The following is a 17634-nucleotide window of genomic DNA, read 5'->3' on the forward strand; positions in this document are numbered from 1 at the left end:
CCCCCCCCCACTCCCACTAATACCTCCAATTCGGGTCCAGCAAAGACAAACCAAAAGAAGAGCTCCAAGGCGACCACAATTACAAGTCAGAGTAGAGACCACCGACCAGGCAACATAAGTAGACAATCAGCTAACTCTTCAAATCCTCCCAGAGTCGCCCTAATACCTGCGAGTAAAAAGAAAAAGGCGGATTTTCAGAATCTGCCAACTCCTCTTCCTTAAGAGTTGTGAGCTGGAACTGTTGTGGGTTGGAGAACTCCATAACAGTCCAAAGACTCCGGAAAATTAGGAAAAAGATTTTCCCGGATATCCTGTCTCTTATGGAAACAAAAAACTCACCTGACGCTGTTCAAAAAACGCTGCAATGGCTAGATTACCCTCACCAACACCTGATTCCCCCAGCCTCCCTAGCTGCAGGTGGACTTGCTTTATTCTGGAAATCAAATATTGAGCTAGAAATAATCACTTCAAGCCATCATTTTATAGATACAAAAATAAAAGCAATAGGGCGAGAATTCTTTGCTACCTTCATGTATGGTGAATCGGAGAGGTCTAAAAGATATCAGGCATGGAATGATCTCTAAAGTTATGTATCGTCAAGAACTTGTCCTTGGTTCCTAATTGGTGACTTCAATGACATCATATGTAACGATGAAAAAGCAGGAGGCCCGGTGAGATCTGAAAGCTCCTTCACTGATCTTCGAACCTTCATGTCTTCATGCGACCTATATGACCTGAAACATTCTGGAAACTTTCTGTCATGGCGTGGAAAGCGATACTCACATCTTGTCAGATGCCGATTACATAGAGCAATAACAAAGAGCGACTGGATCCTGGCCTACCCGTCTGGTAGGAGTGAATATCTCTGATTCAAAAGTTCAGACCATCGACCCCTAGTCTCCTCTTTCGACCCTGTCAAGCGTCAAGATAAAAGCCTATTCAGGTATGATAGACGATTCAAGGACAACCCGAAAATAAGAAACATTGTGCAAGAGGCGTGGAACCTAGAACCAACTGCCCCAATAGACAGTCGCATGCATCTTTGTAGATTAGCTATCATAAAATGGAGTACAGAACAATACCTCAATAGTCAAAAAGAAATATCCTCACTTCAAGATCAGCTGGAAGAAGCCATGTGCGATAACAACTCTTGTCAAACCACCATTGACTCCATAAACCAGAAACTCATCATAGTGTACAAACAAGAGGAAGAGTTTTGGAAACAGCGTAGCAGACAGCTTAGGCTGGCTCTAGGTGATAAAAACTCAGGCTACTTCCATGTAGCTACAAAGAACAGGAGAGCAATCAACAATATTTCTGTATTGGAGACTAACAGGGGAGAGAAAGTCTATGAGGAAAAAGAAATAGTACAAGGATTACAGTCTACTACCAGGATCTGTTTACATAGTAGGAGGGTGAAAGGCTATCAGTGGTACAGGAGGCACTAACTCCGTGTGTCACCTCTGCTATGAATGATACCTTAATCTCCATGCCAACACCTCTGGAGATTCAACAGGCTTGCTTTGCTATTCATCCCAACAAAGTCCCATGCCCGGATGGCTTTTCCGCTAGCTTCTTCCAGTCTAATTGGCCCTCAGTGGGAGATGCTATCATTGCGGAGGTTCAAGCATTCTTCATCTCGGGCATCCTGCCTGCCAAGATCAATCATACTCATGTCAGACTCATACCAAAGGTTACTACAACTAAAAAAAACAGCCGACTATAGACCTATTGCCCTCTGTTCGCCCTCTGTTCGGTATACTACAAGATAATCTCAAAACTCTTAGCAAAGAGACTCCAACCTGTTCTACATGCGTGTATCTATGAAAATCAATCTGCCTTTGTCCCCCAAAGAGCCATCTCTGATAATGTATTGATCACACATGAGGCCCTGCATTACCTGAAAACATCAAGGGCAAAGAAGAGATGTTTTATGGCAGTTAAAACAGATATGACAGGCTAGAATGGGATTTTATCAGAGCAACACTAGAGAGAATGGGTTTTCACAGCACCTGGATCGGTTGGATCATGCAATGCGTAACTACTGTTTCCTACTCCTTACTAAACGGTCAAGCCAAAGGGATAGTCCATCCTCAGAGAGGAATCTGACAAGGAGATCCACTCTCGCTATATCTCTTCATTATCTGTAGTGAAGTCCTCTCGGGTCTGTGTTTAAAGGCTCAGTAGAATGGAAACCTGATAGGATTACGTGTGGCGAAAGGGAGCCCCAAAGTATACCATCTACTCTTTACTGACGACACTATGTTCTTCATCCGATCTGAACAGCACAGCTGTCTGACACTCCAATGAATCCTGCACAAATATGAGTCAGCTTCGGGCCAAAAGATAAACCAGGTGAAGTCCTCTATCACTTTCTCTACTAAAACTCCTCATGAAACCAAGCTAAACGCAAAAATGTTCTCAAAATACAGAGGGAAGGAGGACAGGGAAAGTATCTCGGCCTACCAGAACATTTTGGCAGGAAAAATAAGGATTTGATTTCCTCTATTGTAGATCACATCAAACAAAGAGCCCTTAGTTGGTTTTCCCGCTTCCTGTTTTCCCGCATTAAACAAAGAGTCTTAACGTCTATGGTCCCTAATACCTGTAGTTGGAGCACTCCAACCGGAAAGCATCAGTAATATCCAAATGGGTATTGAACAAACAAATTAATTGGTATACTTACCCCCAACAGGTATAGGGGCAGGTCCACTGACTCCCTGGATTTCCTGGTCGATCTGGACCACCCGAAACAAACTCCTCCTCTTCAACAAGAAACGCCACACAGCAGAGGATACCCTGCTCCTAGAAATGACAATAGCCAAAGAATGGCAAAGTTCCCAACCCCTCCGATCGACACCGGCCCAAATCTCCAGATCTACCTCTCGATCCTAGGAACCCTCTGAGACTTTTCGATGCTTCACTGACGCTTCGTGGTCAGATATTGGATCGACAGGATTTGGCTGGATTATCAAAGACTCACACGCACAAGTTAAGATCCGAGGTACAGCCTCCAACATCCATGTCAATTCACCCTTGATGGCCGAAGCGTTGGCAACTCTTGCCGCGGTAAGAGTTGCAATCGAATCAAACATCTCAAACATATCTTTCGCTTCCGACTCGCAACAGCTAGTCCAAGCTCTCAATGTCCTCTTCTTAGCTTCGAATTTCACCTTCTGTAACTTTAGTTTCATCCCCCATCCATAGAACTCTCAAGTTGATGGTTTGGCAAAAAAGGTTCTACGCCTCTTTTGTAACTCGGTTTAATTTAGTATTTTGATAAAAAAGAATCTTTATGTTTGAGAAAAGCTAATGATATTGGGACAGTGACCTATGTACCATTTCAAATTTAACCATTCATCTTGACACGTTCACACGCTATCGACCATATATACCCTATATGTTTACTTTCTTATGCTGACCTTATTGAAATAATTTGTATTTGTTTTTTTAAGTTTCCTTTTTCCTAGATTATTATTAGTTGAAGCTTGTTTTAGTACATGAACAATATTTACAATGAATATTTGAGTAAAATGAAATAACCAAAAACAAAAATGTAAAAATTAGAGGTTATGTCTTTTTTTTAATGGTAAAACTTATTATAAGTTTTACATCGTCCGTCTTCCGTATTACTTAATTTTTCATGTTTGGCTATTATTTTCTTGAGGACACTTCAATAATTTATTTGGAAATAATATATAGCTACGATTCATCTGTCAATCGCAAACAATACAAAAAATCTCCATCTACCGCACAAAAAAAAAAAAATCTTTCGTGGTTGTAGTTAACACCCATGATTGCTCTATTAGTAGAAGAAATATCATGTAGCCAGAACAGAAAAGTCTTCGTCATCTCCTCATGTAATTTCTCGGAAGGGTTGTCTTCCATTAGTAGAAGAAATATGAAAATCCGAAATAAATAATGACCGAGATAACTAATAATGTAGTGTATATAATCGATGCAACTTCCACTTTCACTATTCTTGTAGCTATCCCAATTCGTTGTCGGAAGCAATATGAACTGAACCGATCACAAATTGCTTTTTCACAATGGGTTTTATGATTCACCATTGGTTGGAAGACCAGAAGAATAACAATTGATATTCCAGAAACAAATGTCGCTAAGAGAAAGCTGTTGACGACGACTGCTTTCGTGATGAGACGCCTATCCCACTCTTGTTTCAAACTATATACCATTGAAGGAAAATAGAGAATTATCATTCTGATCGCCCTAAGAACGAAAAAAAAAGAGGCATAGCTTGTATGATTTTTTTTGTTACTTAAATCTAATAAATTAAGATTTTTTTTTTTTTTTGGTATTCTAATTATTTAAGATTTTTGTTATGAACATCGATTTTTTTTACGGAAATCCTATTTACAAAAAGTATAATTAAAAACAAAATCATCAAAATAATACATCTTATATTTATAAATACGTGAAGAATAATTATTAACATATTTTATTAAATTTATGATTATTCGTGATGCATATTTTGTGTGAAACATAATAACATATATGATCATCCTTTTAAATTATTGATAAGAAAAGTAAAATGCAAAATGAGCTGTCATTACTTCTCGTTGCCAACAAGTTCGTTTATTCATCCCTGCGATTAGCTTGAGCTACTATGTAGTTTATCTCTCTTTTTTGTTCCTGGAACTCTACGAAGATATCATTGGAGAAAAATAAACTCCAATAGCATCAAAAGAACCACCATCCCTTCCATGGAACCCGATGATAACATTATCTTTACTCTCCAACACAAATTTGGTACCAATGACCAATCCAAATGTCTGAGAGACTCTCCCTTTTGATGTTTTGAAAGTCAATGACGTAAGTACTAAGTAGTTACCCTCGTGGATGTGGTCGTATGTACCCTCCACAGATGTCATATACTCATTCGGAAAGTCCACAGCAAACTACAATAAATATACAAACTGTTAGGAATCATTTAAAAAAAAATGACATAGCTTCTTATAATTCAATCCATATACCATTTCACAAAAAACAGTACTCATGATTTATTGATTTTAAAACAGATAAACATTATACATGTTATTGTATATAGACGAATAATGTCTAGGGATATAGAGATATTTACCTCTTGTGTCTCTCCATTCTTCATCCCGTGATAACGTGTTACTACTTGGCCATCTTGGTCATATTCGATGTCCATACTCCTTATATGAGTTTCAGTAAAAGTAACATACACCTTCCTTACGCCGTCGTAATTAGGACCATCATCCCAAGATTCGCCTCCTGTTATGCCACCTTGGAGTTCCGATTTGGTAGGAGGAGTCTTTAAATATGCTCCAATAGAGCGTAGGTTGTGCCACGCAGATCCATGGAAGCCAATGATGACTTTTCCTTCGACTCCTAGTGAAAACTTAGTACCCTTTTGATATCCAATAAATTCTGAAGTCTTGAGGTTTGTTTTGAATTGTAGTGCTTGCATCACACCGGTCTTTTCATTGTAGTAACCCTCAACAGATACAATTTGCTCATACTTGAGATGCTCAATCTCCAACTGGAAACAAAAGAAAAAATGCAAAACTTGACAAAAGTTACGCATATGACATAATTATTAGGGTTTCTAGAATAACCTTTAATAACGATGCAGTTTTGGTCGTAAAATAAATATAATTTTATGCTGGATATTATAGTTGGTTTTTGAAAGTGTAGTTGCAATAATTTTTTCCTTCCGTAGCTTTAATATACCGACATGAAAATATGAATTGAAACATACCGTCTGTGTGAAACCATCGGCTGAACCACCATGGACTGATCCATTAATAGATTGTCCATCCTTGACATAGTCGACTTTGATGTACTGAATTCCTTCATGATCACCTCGTATATAGACTTTTGCAACATTATCATGGTTGGCTCCATCATCCCACAACTTCCCTCCCTTCCCACCTATTGCTTCTACCTTTTGGGCCATTGCGAACCCATTTGAACCTTTAACACATAATTGAATTAGTCTATCTATTATGTTTTATCATCTCCTAGTCATTATTATTTTATATATGCTGGGACGACTATATATGAATAACTGAAATTAAAGTACGTAGTTTTTTAGAATCAAATCATCAACTGTGTTCAGAAAGGAAGGAAGCACTTGTCGCGGTCTCGTTTAAAGTTCTTTGGAAATCAAACACAAATTTGAGGTTGCCAAAAAAAAGAGAAAAGAAAAAAAAAATTCAAGTCGATCACAGAAATTTATTTGGAGCTTTATAGGCTGATCTTTTTTCACCTAAAAAACATTAATGTTCTAGTGTAACATTCATACGTACGGATGGATAGAAGAAGACAGAGAGATCTTATTAATTACCTATAATGGCAGATGAGACAAAGAGAAAAAGATAGATGATGACCATGATCGAAATGTATGCTATTAGTGATTGATGAATCCATAAGTTGGGGATGAAGAGGCTTATATATACATTTTTTTCACATTAATTTGTATATTAGCGTGTAAATATAAAACTCTGACAAGTGGCCCATGAGGCATTATAGAAATAATTTTCCTAAATTATCAAGCTTTCATCTTTTTCAAGGTATTTACAATACCGTCAATGGTTTTGATTTTTTTAATCAGTGTGAACTGAAATCTAACCTAAAACCATCGTAACTCAAAAACGTTATGTGACTCTGAAGTATTACTTTGATTTAGTTATTGAACTTTATCATTGACCAGTATTGTATTAAATGAATTTTAATATGTTGACTCGTGAAATATATATCGAGATCTAGAAAGTTAGATCATCATTCCGTTATCACATGAAGTTTGATTGTATTAGAGTGTTGCTCTAGTTTGTTGCTGCTGAGCTGGATTAGTTAGATGACCTAGCATGAGTTTGCAAATTGGAGAATTGTTATTTATACTATCTCTCACAAATCTTGATATCTGGATCAAGATCTATTTGGTCGGTGCCTAAGGGCATCTGCATTCGGAGAACATTTTTTGGTGTTATTAGAGTAAAAATATTATAAAAATAATGTAAGATCGTTAGTTTAAATCTTTTGTTAAAAAATTGGTTATTGGGAGAACATGTTTAAGATCATTAGATTTAATAATATAATAATCTTAAACATATTACAATTTTAAAAACTTTAAAAAATAACATTTAAATTGCAAACTTAAAAAACTTAAACTAAAATTCAAAATACAATACCAAATTTTTATGAAACAAAAAAACATTAAAGATATATAAAAAAAACAAACAAACATATTACAATTTTAAAAACTTTAAAAAATAACATTTAAATTGCAAACTTAAAAAACTTATACTAAAATTCCTCCAAACAAATAAATGTTTTCTCCTTTGCAAAAAATTGTATCCATTCACGAGTTGCCACGTCACCCAAGAACTGACCCAAAATCAGTTCTACATCAAGAACCAACAACATGTTCTTCAACCACTGTTCTCTATATTTTTGATTTTAAAAAAACTTAGAACACCTTAGGTATTCCCCCAATGCAGATGGCCTAACGTCTCATTCCATACCTCTTCAGAGTTGACTTATTTATTATTAGTCCAAATTAAGTAATTAATTAATTAATCATGGAGAAAATTATGTAAATACTAAATAGCAATATAAAAATGACAAAAGAACATTAAATATTTGGAACAATTAATAGAGTCAATTATTACGCAAGACGGATTAATTTTTGATAAAGCTTATATCTGAATCGATTCCTAACTACGAAAGATATAATTAAAACTAAACCTACTTGTATTTAATCTAGTTCAATATCAGATCTGGTATATAAATAAGAAGGACCATGGATGTAATTTGGTCAATAGGAAAAAGCTCACTTCTCTTAGCTTAGGCCATCATTAACGGGGGAACACATGGTGTGTTCTAAGCTCAAAAAAATCAATAAAAAAGTGAATAGTGGGCTTAGATCAAATTTTCTGATATTAAATGAGAACTGATCCAAGCCTAGTTCTCATGTGTCGTGGCTTCACGTCATTGGTGGAGATGTTTTGGAAAGAAAGAAAAATTTTCATTTCTTCCCTTCGCCGTCGAAGGTCAGTTTTCCGGCAATTGAAAATCTCACAAATTCAAGCTGAGCCGTTGTCGAAATCTTCTTAAGTAATCTCCTCCAGTGTCTTTGTATCTTCTTCCAATCGTCGAAGGTTCGATTTTGTCCCTGATCTGTGTTCTATCAACTTGTCTTCTCTCTTCGGTTCGATCGTATTGATTGAAATAAATTGCATAATTTGTTGCTAAAAACCTAAAAGTTTTGATTTTTACTTGTTTGGGTCCGTATATTGAAGAATGTGATGGCATAAACTTTACGAATTGAGGGTTTTGTTTGTTCATTTTTGTTTATTTTGCAGCCTTGTCCTGTAATTGATTCGCTGGTTGAGCTCATCATACTCTTCCATATCTGTTTGATCTACCCAAAGTTTGAAGTTATTGCTTTGGTTTGTGCAATTTGTTTGGGATTTACACTGATCTCTGACTTAATAAATGATTAATGACATTGCTGGTTTATCTCATTACTTGAGTCTTGGTGTGTTTGTTGGATCCCCTGAATAAAGCTTTAACTTGTGTAATTTTATTGTGATTAGTTATATTGTTCGTTTGATCTCTAATCAATGAGTAATTACATTGCTGGTTTATCACTACTTTAACTCTTGTTTGTCCGCTTGATCCCCTGATGAAAGTTTTGTTGTCTGACCTAATCCATGATGAGATAAAGCTTTATAGAACACACTATTTGTTAAAGCTGGTGATGGAGGGAACGGTGTGGTGGCGTTTAGGAGAGAAAAGTTTGTTCCTTTTGGTGGACCTTCTGGTGGAGATGGAGGGAGAGGAGGGAATGTGTATGTAGAGGTTGATGGGTCTTATGAATTCGTTGTTGCCGTTTCGTAAGAGTGTGCATTTCAGAGGGGGACGTGGGGAACATGGGAGAGGGAAGATGCAGAGTGTAGCTAAAGGAGATAGTGTTGTGGTGAAAGTGGCTCCTGGGACGGTGGTGAGACAGGCTAGAGGCAAAGAGCGTTTACTAAATGGAAGAAGAAAAAGTGTAAGAGAGCTTGACTGCTAAGTTAATGCTAATTTGTTTGTAGATAGAAGTGTAAGAGAGCGTTTACCAAATGTACCAAACTCAACTCTTTTTCTTCTAGTACGAAGCTCTTAGGAACGTTAATTGTAGCTCTCCTCTAGAAAGTCTAAGAGTCTTTAGATGTTTGATCTATATGGAGAACATNATCTGTTTGATCTACCCAAAGTTTGAAGTTATTGCTTTTGTTTGTGCAATTTGTTTGGGATTTACACTGATCTCTGACTTAATAAATGATTAATGACATTGCTGGTTTATCTCATTACTTGAGTCTTGGTGTGTTTGTTGGATCCCCTGAATAAAGCTTTAACTTGTGTAATTTTATTGTGATTAGTTATATTGTTCGTTTGATCTCTAATCAATGAGTAATTACATTGCTGGTTTATCACTACTTTAACTCTTGTTTGTCCGCTTGATCCCCTGATGAAAGTTTTGTTGTCTGACCTAATCCATGATGAGATAAAGCTTTATAGAACACACTATTTGTTAAAGCTGGTGATGGAGGGAACGGTGTGGTGGCGTTTAGGAGAGAAAAGTTTGTTCCTTTTGGTGGACCTTCTGGTGGAGATGGAGGGAGAGGAGGGAATGTGTATGTAGAGGTTGATGGGTCTTATGAATTCGTTGTTGCCGTTTCGTAAGAGTGTGCATTTCAGAGGGGGACGTGGGGAACATGGGAGAGGGAAGATGCAGAGTGTAGCTAAAGGAGATAGTGTTGTGGTGAAAGTGGCTCCTGGGATGGTGGTGAGACAGGCTAGAGGCAAAGAGCGTTTACTAAATGGAAGAAGAAAAAGTGTAAGAGAGCTTGACTGCTAAGTTAATGCTAATTTGTTTGTAGATAGAAGTGTAAGAGAGCGCTTACCAAATGTACCAAACTCAACTCTTTTTCTTCTAGTACGAAGCTCTTAGGAACGTTAATTGTAGCTCTCCTCTAGAAAGTCTAAGAGTCTTTAGATGTTTGATCTATATGGAGAACATTGTAAAGATGGTTTGAGATGATTTTCACTATATTTTTATTCTAAAAACACCAAAATTAGTTTCCCCATTTTTTCCATATATGATCTTAACTACTGATCTTACATTATTTTCACTATATATATAATCTAAGAACACAAAAAAAAGTTACCCCATTAATGATGCCCTTGTAAGTGTTGATGTCTTAAGCCTAAATGTTGGGTCATGTTCATGAACTCTGCCCAACTCAGTTAATCACACACAATTTTATAACAAGTCTCATCCCAAAACCGCCAAACCGCCCATCACAGATTTCGCATGTGAATGTGAATAGGAAAGGATCATGAGTTTTGACTTTGCACTATAGACGATTAATTACTTACTCACTTTTTCCGTCTTCTTCATGTGTTCAGTATTATTTGTAAGATTTGAAGTTTCTTAGCTCAAGATTGATTCATAACTACGAAAGATATACTGTGAACCTACTTGTATTTAACTAATCCCATCACATTCACATATCTGGTGAATGAACTCTACGAAGGTTTATGAATTTTACTTTGGATTATAGATAAATTAATTACTCAATTTTCCCGCCTTCTTCATGTGTTGAGTTATAAGATGGAAGTTTGTAACTCCAGATTGATTGTAACTTTTCGTTTTGTTTGGTAAAAGATTCTTTTTAGGGAGCTCGGCCGGCCAACAAGTAAATGACACAATTTCTCTACTCAATAACCAATATATGCTTAAGTTAACTTTAGAAAAATAACTTTAACTTGCTATCCAAGCCAGGGGGAACTCTCTTGTAATCGTTGAGCTCATCTTGATCAATTAAGAAATCTCTTTTCTTTGATCTATTGTCTTTAAATTATTTTCTTAAATAAGTTGTATGTGTTTGCTCGCACACTAGATATTGTATTTAAAATGTTATGTCGTTGTAAAATTTAGTTTCTTTCTAGCTTTCTCGTAAATTAAAGTTGACGAGATAGATGTAATAATATAGTTTTTGTAAAGTCTACATCTGGAGAATGGAAATAATTAAAAAACCTTATTTGGTTGACAAAAAAATTAAGGCTATTACTATCTGCTAAAATAAGAATATATATATATTTTTAATAATGAATCTGAATTTACCTTTGTCTTGTTAAATTATACTCCTTATGTTCTTATTTGATTATATTTTTTAGACTTTTCACACATACTAACAAAACATATTAAAACTTGATTATAAATTTCTTGTTTTTTGTAATTTTAATTTTTTATAACTCTAAACCAATAGTAAGCTATTTTGTTTTTTTTTGAAATTTACAATTCATCACCAATAACTATTAAAAAGAGCACTGATAATTTAAAAATAACATCTTTTTGAAATAAATATATGTTTTTTCTAGAAATAGGACGGAGGGAGTATAAGTCTGCCAGTTTTTAACATTTGGAAGTGTTATCAATTGTTTCACTTATTGAGTTTGAACTTGAGAAATAAACATACAAATGCACAAAACAGACAACAACCTTAGCCATAAAGAAAAAGAAGGAGAGTCATGCACAATTTTGTTTTACATATACGTAAAAATACAATGTGAAATACTGAAATAGGGCATAATTATCCCTGGTTTTATTACATTAGATTTGCAAACTTAAAGACACTATGTGATTTATAAATAAGGTCGGAAACAAGTACAGTAAAAGTAAAACATTTAAAGATACAATGGATGATAAGCCTTTTACAGTTTTTAAGTGAACCATATACGTTCTTCTGATAACCTTTTGCAATTCCGAATTACGAAGGAATCATACCGGAGAGAAATAAACACCGATAGCATCGAAAGCACCACCATCTCTCCCATGGAATCCGACAATAGCATTACCTTGACTCTCCAACACAAATTTGGTACCCGACACAACCCCATATGTGGGAGAGACTCTCCCTTTCGATGTTTTGAAACTTAACGACGTAATGACCAAAACGTAATGATCCGGGAATAGGATATAGTTGTGCGTACCCTCCACTGATGTCAAATATTCATTTGGATAGTCTATCACAAACTGCAGTAAAGAAAACTAATGTTAGTATACGCTGAAAAAAATAATAGAAATAATCCAAATCTAATAATTAATGTATATATAAAGACTGCTTGACTCATTTGGCTACTAATTTTGTTAATAAGTTTTGGCATATTAAAATTAGCAATTCAAAGTATGCGTATGGACAAAGAATACTAAGTTTAAGAGTTATTAAGATTTTAGGACCTCCTGTGTTTCTCCCTCCTTGTTCCCATGGTGACTTGTCACAACCTGTCCGTCTTTTTCATAGTCGGTGTCGATACTCCTTATAACAGTGCTAATAAAAGTAACAGACACCTTTCTTACACCGTCATAATTAGGACCATCATCCCAATATTCGCCTCCCCAACCACCTACGAGTTCTGACTTAGTAGGAGGAACTTTTGCAAAATATGCTCCGATGGAATTTAGGGCTTTCCCTGCGGATCCATGGAAACCAGTGATCATCTTGCCGCTTACCGCACCAAGTGAAAACTTTATATTACCCTTTGGATATCCAATCACTTCAGAAGTTTTCTTGTTGGTTTTGATTTCAAGTGCTTGCATCCCACCATTTTTGTCGTAGTAACCGTCCACGGATACAATATGTTCACTGTTTTGGTAATCAATCTCGAACTGCCAAGAAAAATGGTTTATACTTTGATAAGGATTTCCGGGACAACAAGTTAAATATGTGCCATGGGGGATCTAAAATATCAACAAAATTCACCTTTGATTTCACTGGCCATTGCAATTATAATGATAGATTAAAACTTTTGAGAGATTAAAGATTATATATAAAAATCTATATTTATTTTTAAAACATACCATATGTGTGAAACCATTACCCAAAACACCATGGATTGATCCATCTACAGATTGTCCATTTTTGACATAATCAAATTTGATGTATTGTATGCCTTCAAGACCACCTCGTATATAAACCTTTGCTACATTGTCATGGTCGCCTCCGTCATCCCACAGCTTCCCTCCCTTCCCACCAATTGCATCCAACTTTTGGGCCGTTGCAAATCCATTTGAATCTTCATATATAAAGTTGAATAACCTTCAATCTTGTCACTAACTTATATTGAAAACATTATTTTCTAGCAAAGCGTCAAACGAATTAAAAGTGAAAGTTGTAGCTATTATCTAACTTAACAATTGGTGCTATATACAATTTATGTACGTAATTAGATAAGAATTAATATATGCAAAACCCATGAAAGTGGCGTGTGTATATGCACTCTGTTCTCTTTAATACCACAAAAACATAAATGCTGTGATTTAAAACTGTGCATTAGGAAGCTTAGTTACCTAAAAAGGCTGAGGAGAGGAATAGAAATATATAAATGATAACCATGATCGCCGTGCTATGGTGATTGATGAAGAAGCTGAAGATCGGAATGCTTATTTATACAGGTTTTGGCTCTTTCACAGATGCATATTACTATAGTATATTTAACTAGTGGCCTCTAAGTCAATATATATATATATATATATACATATATTAGTGTTTCTCAATACTCAAGTTTTCACCATTTTCAGTATTTTATCAAGTATACTATTTCTTAAAGAAAGTTGACTAACCAATAGACTCCTAGATTTAATCTTAAAGAACGTGGATTATATAATGTTTGGACATCAGAGTAAGTCTTCAAGAAGTACATGATGCAACCATAACATGCTTTTTTATTATTATTGAAACAAGATGAATATGGTTTAAATGAAAAGAATATTGCTCACAAGTTACAATCTAAGAAATTTTTTAGAAATGAATCATTGAAAATAACCTTTGACAGAAAAAAGAAAAGAAAGAATTTAGATTATCCACTTGAGCTAAACAACTTATCTCTAATATTAAGGTTAATGTGTGCTGCATGGACGTCCATCTGATTACATAAATATTCCCTGTCTGTTTGACAAAAAAATGTTTTCTTGCCTCTGTTCTTAACTTGAATACTCTCTCCGTTTATTTTTACTTGTTATTTTAGACTTAATTTTTTATTTTTATTATTTGTCGTTTTGTATTTACGATGTAATTTTATAGATCAAAGTTTCAGTTTTATCCCTAACTTTTAACTTATTAATTAGTTATATTAAATGAAATAATGTATTAACAAAAAACAGAAATTTAATTGTTTTTTTTAAATAAGTGTGAAATTGTGTAGAATGATAAATATAAAAGAGAGGGAGTATTAGAGAAAAGAGTGTTGAAATTTCTGTGATCGTGAAACACCTATATTTGTCAAGATATGTCATATATTTGTTGAAGATATGTTAATTTTTTTTCATTTTTTTTTTGGGTATTTTTTCACCTGAACTATGTGTCAGTGATAATTGGGTTTTACAATGTGATGTGGACATGCCCACACGAGATACGCCTACCTACACCCCAAAACGTATATCTGAATCTTTTTTTTCTTTACGAAAGAGATATATAATACCTACTTGTATTAAGCTAATTGACACTCGGATCTAGTGAATGAATATAATGAAACATGAATTTTGACTTTTGACATATATATATTCTTTTTTTTTGGTAGTGTATATGTTTTTGTGCAAATTGACAATATATATATATATATATATATATATATATATATATATATATATATTCTTTGTTTTGGTAATGATATATATTGTTTTTGTACAAATTGACAATATATATATATATATATATATATAATTAGTTGCTCACTTTTCTCGCTTTCTTCATGTGTTGAATATTCCATTGTAAGATTTAAGTTTCTTAGGTCAAGATTGATATTAAGGTCTTGTTTGTTTGTTTAAGGATAGAAAAAATAGTTGTTACTGATCTAAGTATAGGCTGCAAAAAAAAAAATATATAAAGAAAATTATTTTTATTATTATTATTATCATTATTACTATTATTCTTATTATTATTATTTATTATTATTATTATTATTATTATTATTATTATTATTATTATTATTATTATTATTATTATTATTATTATTAAGAATCTTGATTCTTTGTATCGAATGAACAGTTAATGTAAAGATTGAAAAAAATTATGTAAATAGCAAAATAAAAATGACAAAAGAACATTAAATATTTGAAACAATTGTTGGAGTCAATTATTACGCAAGAGGGATTAATTTTGGGATAGTTGCATTTTGTATACTTTTATTTCCCCTTGAATGCAATAGTAGATCCCATATTCGATATTTGAGAAACATAATTACTAAGGGTACTAAAATTACAGTTGACTCCCTTACGACCAAACAAAAAGCACAAGCTGAAATGACAGATGTAACCCGGAGGAAGTCTGTAATAGATTTATTTAAGATAGATTACAAATTGAGTATATGCGAAGACATAACAGTAGGTCTACTCCTTAATTATAGTTTAAATTTTAATTAAAAATTTTATAAAAAATAATTTGATAAACCTATTGACCAAATAATAACCACATAGACTTTCAGCAATGGAATAAAATAAATTTACCTATAAACAATTCAAATTAAGGGAGGAAAGGCTGATTAGGTTAATATTATATAATTTAGAGTTTTGCTTAAGTAGACTTCTCTGTAGAATATTCGTGGTTAACTTTGTTATGTCATCAACTATTAATATTATATTAATACCAATAATTTAACCAAACCGTTAGCTGAACCTAACCGAATTTGTACCTATTCCTTGTTTTTAACCTAACCGGATAATTTAAATATATATATACTTCTTTCTGTAGGTCAAACCTAGTTTTTACGTGATCTCTCTCTCCAAAATTTCTCTCTCCAAAATTTCTCTCTCAAAAATTTACGATATTGTGTTCTCGGAAATTAAGATTCTCATCATTTCTCTTCTTCGAATCTCAAGAACATCTCAGATAAGTATTACTTGGTTTATCGTCGACGATTTGCTTTTGTAATGCTGTAGCTATTTTTATTCGTAAATATATATGTTCTCATCGTTTTTTGCTCATTTTGCACACAGATATGGGGTTACACACCTACACTCAGCCATATTCTAGTTCTTTGCAAGTATGGAGTGAAGGTCCACCAGTAGTAAACTTTCTTGGCCTGATAGTTGGAATTCCTGACAAATGTTTCTGCGGAAGGAAAACCGTTATGAAATGTTCCACCACAGCCGACAATCTTGGAAGAATTTTCATTTGATGCAATAACCATGAGGTTGTTAGATTGTCTGGTGGTTTATTTGTTGTTATTATTTGAGTATATATATTATTCTTATGGTTTATTTATTTCTATGGTATAGGATGGAGAGGACCATATTATGAAATGGTGGGATGAGGCTATTATGCAAGAACTTCAGGCAATAAGAGGTGGACTTGCTGACCAAAGGGATTCTATTACAGCTATCCTGGAAATTGAGGAAATGCTATGGGTTCAGCAGGAGCTAGACAAGGTGAAAGACCAAATGAAAGAATTACGTATGTCAATTCGTCGTGTAAGGGGGGTGGTCGAGAATGTCTTAATCGCCGGTATAATACTCATTGTGGTATTAATCTCTTTGGTTTCGTAGATCTTTCAATTAAGTTCTAAAATCTGTGAACCTTTTTTCATCGTGTCTGTTTGTTTGAATGGCGTATTTATGTCTGTAATCTGTGAACTTGCTTCAGTTTCTATAATAGTTGGATGACTTCGTTGATTTCAATTCAGTTGACGTATACAGTAGACTGATAACTGTTTACATATTGTCGGAAAATTAAGATTATGAAGTGTACTCCTTAATCTGTGTAAAGAAGTCAGGCTTTGAAGTCTGCATATTGGTTTTCTTCGATGCGACGGTTTGTCTTACTAATTAATTATATGTATTTGTTCATTGCAACCGCTTCGTCTCGTATATATAACCCAAATACTGGGTCTTGCGATTATTTTAAAACTGCAACAAAAAAAGTATTCATCCTCTCTCATCTCTTTTCTCTTAAAAAATAGTACTTCATCCTCAGGACAGAGAATTTGGTGACTGTTCACGGACCGTTCCAACGAAGTGATATTGATCTTTAAGTTTCATTGGAACGGTCAATATAAATCATCACAGCCACGAGGAATTGGAGACTGTTCACGGATTGGGTAATAATAGATACTTTCTTTATATCACTTCCTTTTATTTAACTTATAAGTGTAGAATTCTAACATTCACGGTTGGGTAATTATTAGAAAATTTCTATTGAACTTCATCGAAGTTAACGATGTATTAATTCGGTTAATTAGATAGATTTGCATAGAAACAGGTTCATCATAGTTAAGTGAACATATACCATAGAAACGGGTTCATCGAAGTCTACAATGTATTAATTTGGTTGATTAGATAGATTTGCAGTTTAAAGTATATTTCAGTTTCCCAGGAAGAAGTCTCCTTGAGAAGTCTACGATGTATTAATTTGGTATGATTAGATAGATTTGCAGTTTAAAGTATATTTCAGTTTTACAGGAAGAAGTCTTCCTGAGAAGTCTACTAGATAGTACATGTTTTAATTTGATTTGATGGGCTTGCAGACGGTTTAGTTCCCCATGGAGAAGTCTGCCAGAGAAGTCGTAAACATAATCATTACAAGGTATAAATTAATCTGACGT

General features: G+C 34.3%; 3 protein-coding genes and 1 long non-coding RNA gene across 4 annotated transcripts; 2 read left to right on the forward strand and 2 right to left on the reverse strand.

Annotated features, from left to right (window-relative positions):
* On the reverse strand, positions 4437-6389 carry LOC104778126 (jacalin-related lectin 8). Its single transcript, XM_010502493.1, has 4 exons — positions 6335-6389; positions 5747-5961; positions 5102-5527; positions 4437-4919 (listed from the first exon to the last, which is right to left on the reverse strand). Exons 1-4 carry the CDS (start codon positions 6378-6380, stop codon positions 4662-4664), a joined length of 945 nt encoding a protein of 314 aa, XP_010500795.1. The 5' UTR covers positions 6381-6389; the 3' UTR covers positions 4437-4661.
* On the forward strand, positions 7859-8642 carry LOC104778127. The gene is made up of 2 exons (XR_766404.1): positions 7859-8147; positions 8352-8642. It is a non-coding gene; the product is annotated as an uncharacterized LOC104778127 (long non-coding RNA).
* On the forward strand, positions 8855-9892 carry LOC104779316 (GTP-binding protein OBGC, chloroplastic-like). The gene is made up of 3 exons (XM_010503674.1): positions 8855-9043; positions 9553-9668; positions 9733-9892. Exons 1-3 carry the CDS (start codon positions 8855-8857, stop codon positions 9890-9892), a joined length of 465 nt encoding a protein of 154 aa, XP_010501976.1.
* On the reverse strand, positions 11630-13437 carry LOC104778128 (jacalin-related lectin 9-like). Its single transcript, XM_010502494.2, has 4 exons — positions 13388-13437; positions 12899-13113; positions 12278-12706; positions 11630-12073 (listed from the first exon to the last, which is right to left on the reverse strand). The coding sequence occupies exons 1-4, from the start codon at positions 13431-13433 to the stop codon at positions 11819-11821; spliced, it is 945 nt and encodes a 314-aa protein (XP_010500796.1). The 5' UTR covers positions 13434-13437; the 3' UTR covers positions 11630-11818.

Source organism: Camelina sativa, chromosome 3, assembly GCF_000633955.1.
Source record: "Camelina sativa cultivar DH55 chromosome 3, Cs, whole genome shotgun sequence".
Lineage (NCBI taxonomy): Eukaryota > Viridiplantae > Streptophyta > Magnoliopsida > Brassicales > Brassicaceae > Camelina > Camelina sativa.

Bases quoted from the DNA above. Each gene is read 5' to 3' on its own strand.
- LOC104779316 (XM_010503674.1), top strand. From the start codon at position 8,855: ATGGGTCTTATGAATTCGTTGTTGCCGTTTCGTAAGAGTGTGCATTTC. The intron at 9,044-9,552 runs GTAAGAGAGCTT...AAAGCTTTATAG, and splicing joins TAAATGGAAGAAGAAAAAGT to AACACACTATTTGTTAAAGC. The intron at 9,669-9,732 runs GTATGTAGAGGT...TGTGCATTTCAG, and splicing joins GGAGGGAGAGGAGGGAATGT to AGGGGGACGTGGGGAACATG.
- LOC104778128 (XM_010502494.2), bottom strand. From the start codon at position 13,433: ATGGTTATCATTTATATATTTCTATTCCTCTCCTCAGCCTTTTTAG. The intron at 12,707-12,898 runs GTATGTTTTAAA...TTTTCTTGGCAG, and splicing joins GTAATGGTTTCACACATATG to TTCGAGATTGATTACCAAAA. The intron at 12,074-12,277 runs GTCCTAAAATCT...TCTTTACTGCAG, and splicing joins AGGAGGGAGAAACACAGGAG to TTTGTGATAGACTATCCAAA.
- LOC104778126 (XM_010502493.1), bottom strand. From the start codon at position 6,380: ATGGTCATCATCTATCTTTTTCTCTTTGTCTCATCTGCCATTATAG. The intron at 5,528-5,746 runs GTATGTTTCAAT...TTTTGTTTCCAG, and splicing joins CCGATGGTTTCACACAGACG to TTGGAGATTGAGCATCTCAA. The intron at 4,920-5,101 runs GTAAATATCTCT...TATTTATTGTAG, and splicing joins AGAATGGAGAGACACAAGAG to TTTGCTGTGGACTTTCCGAA.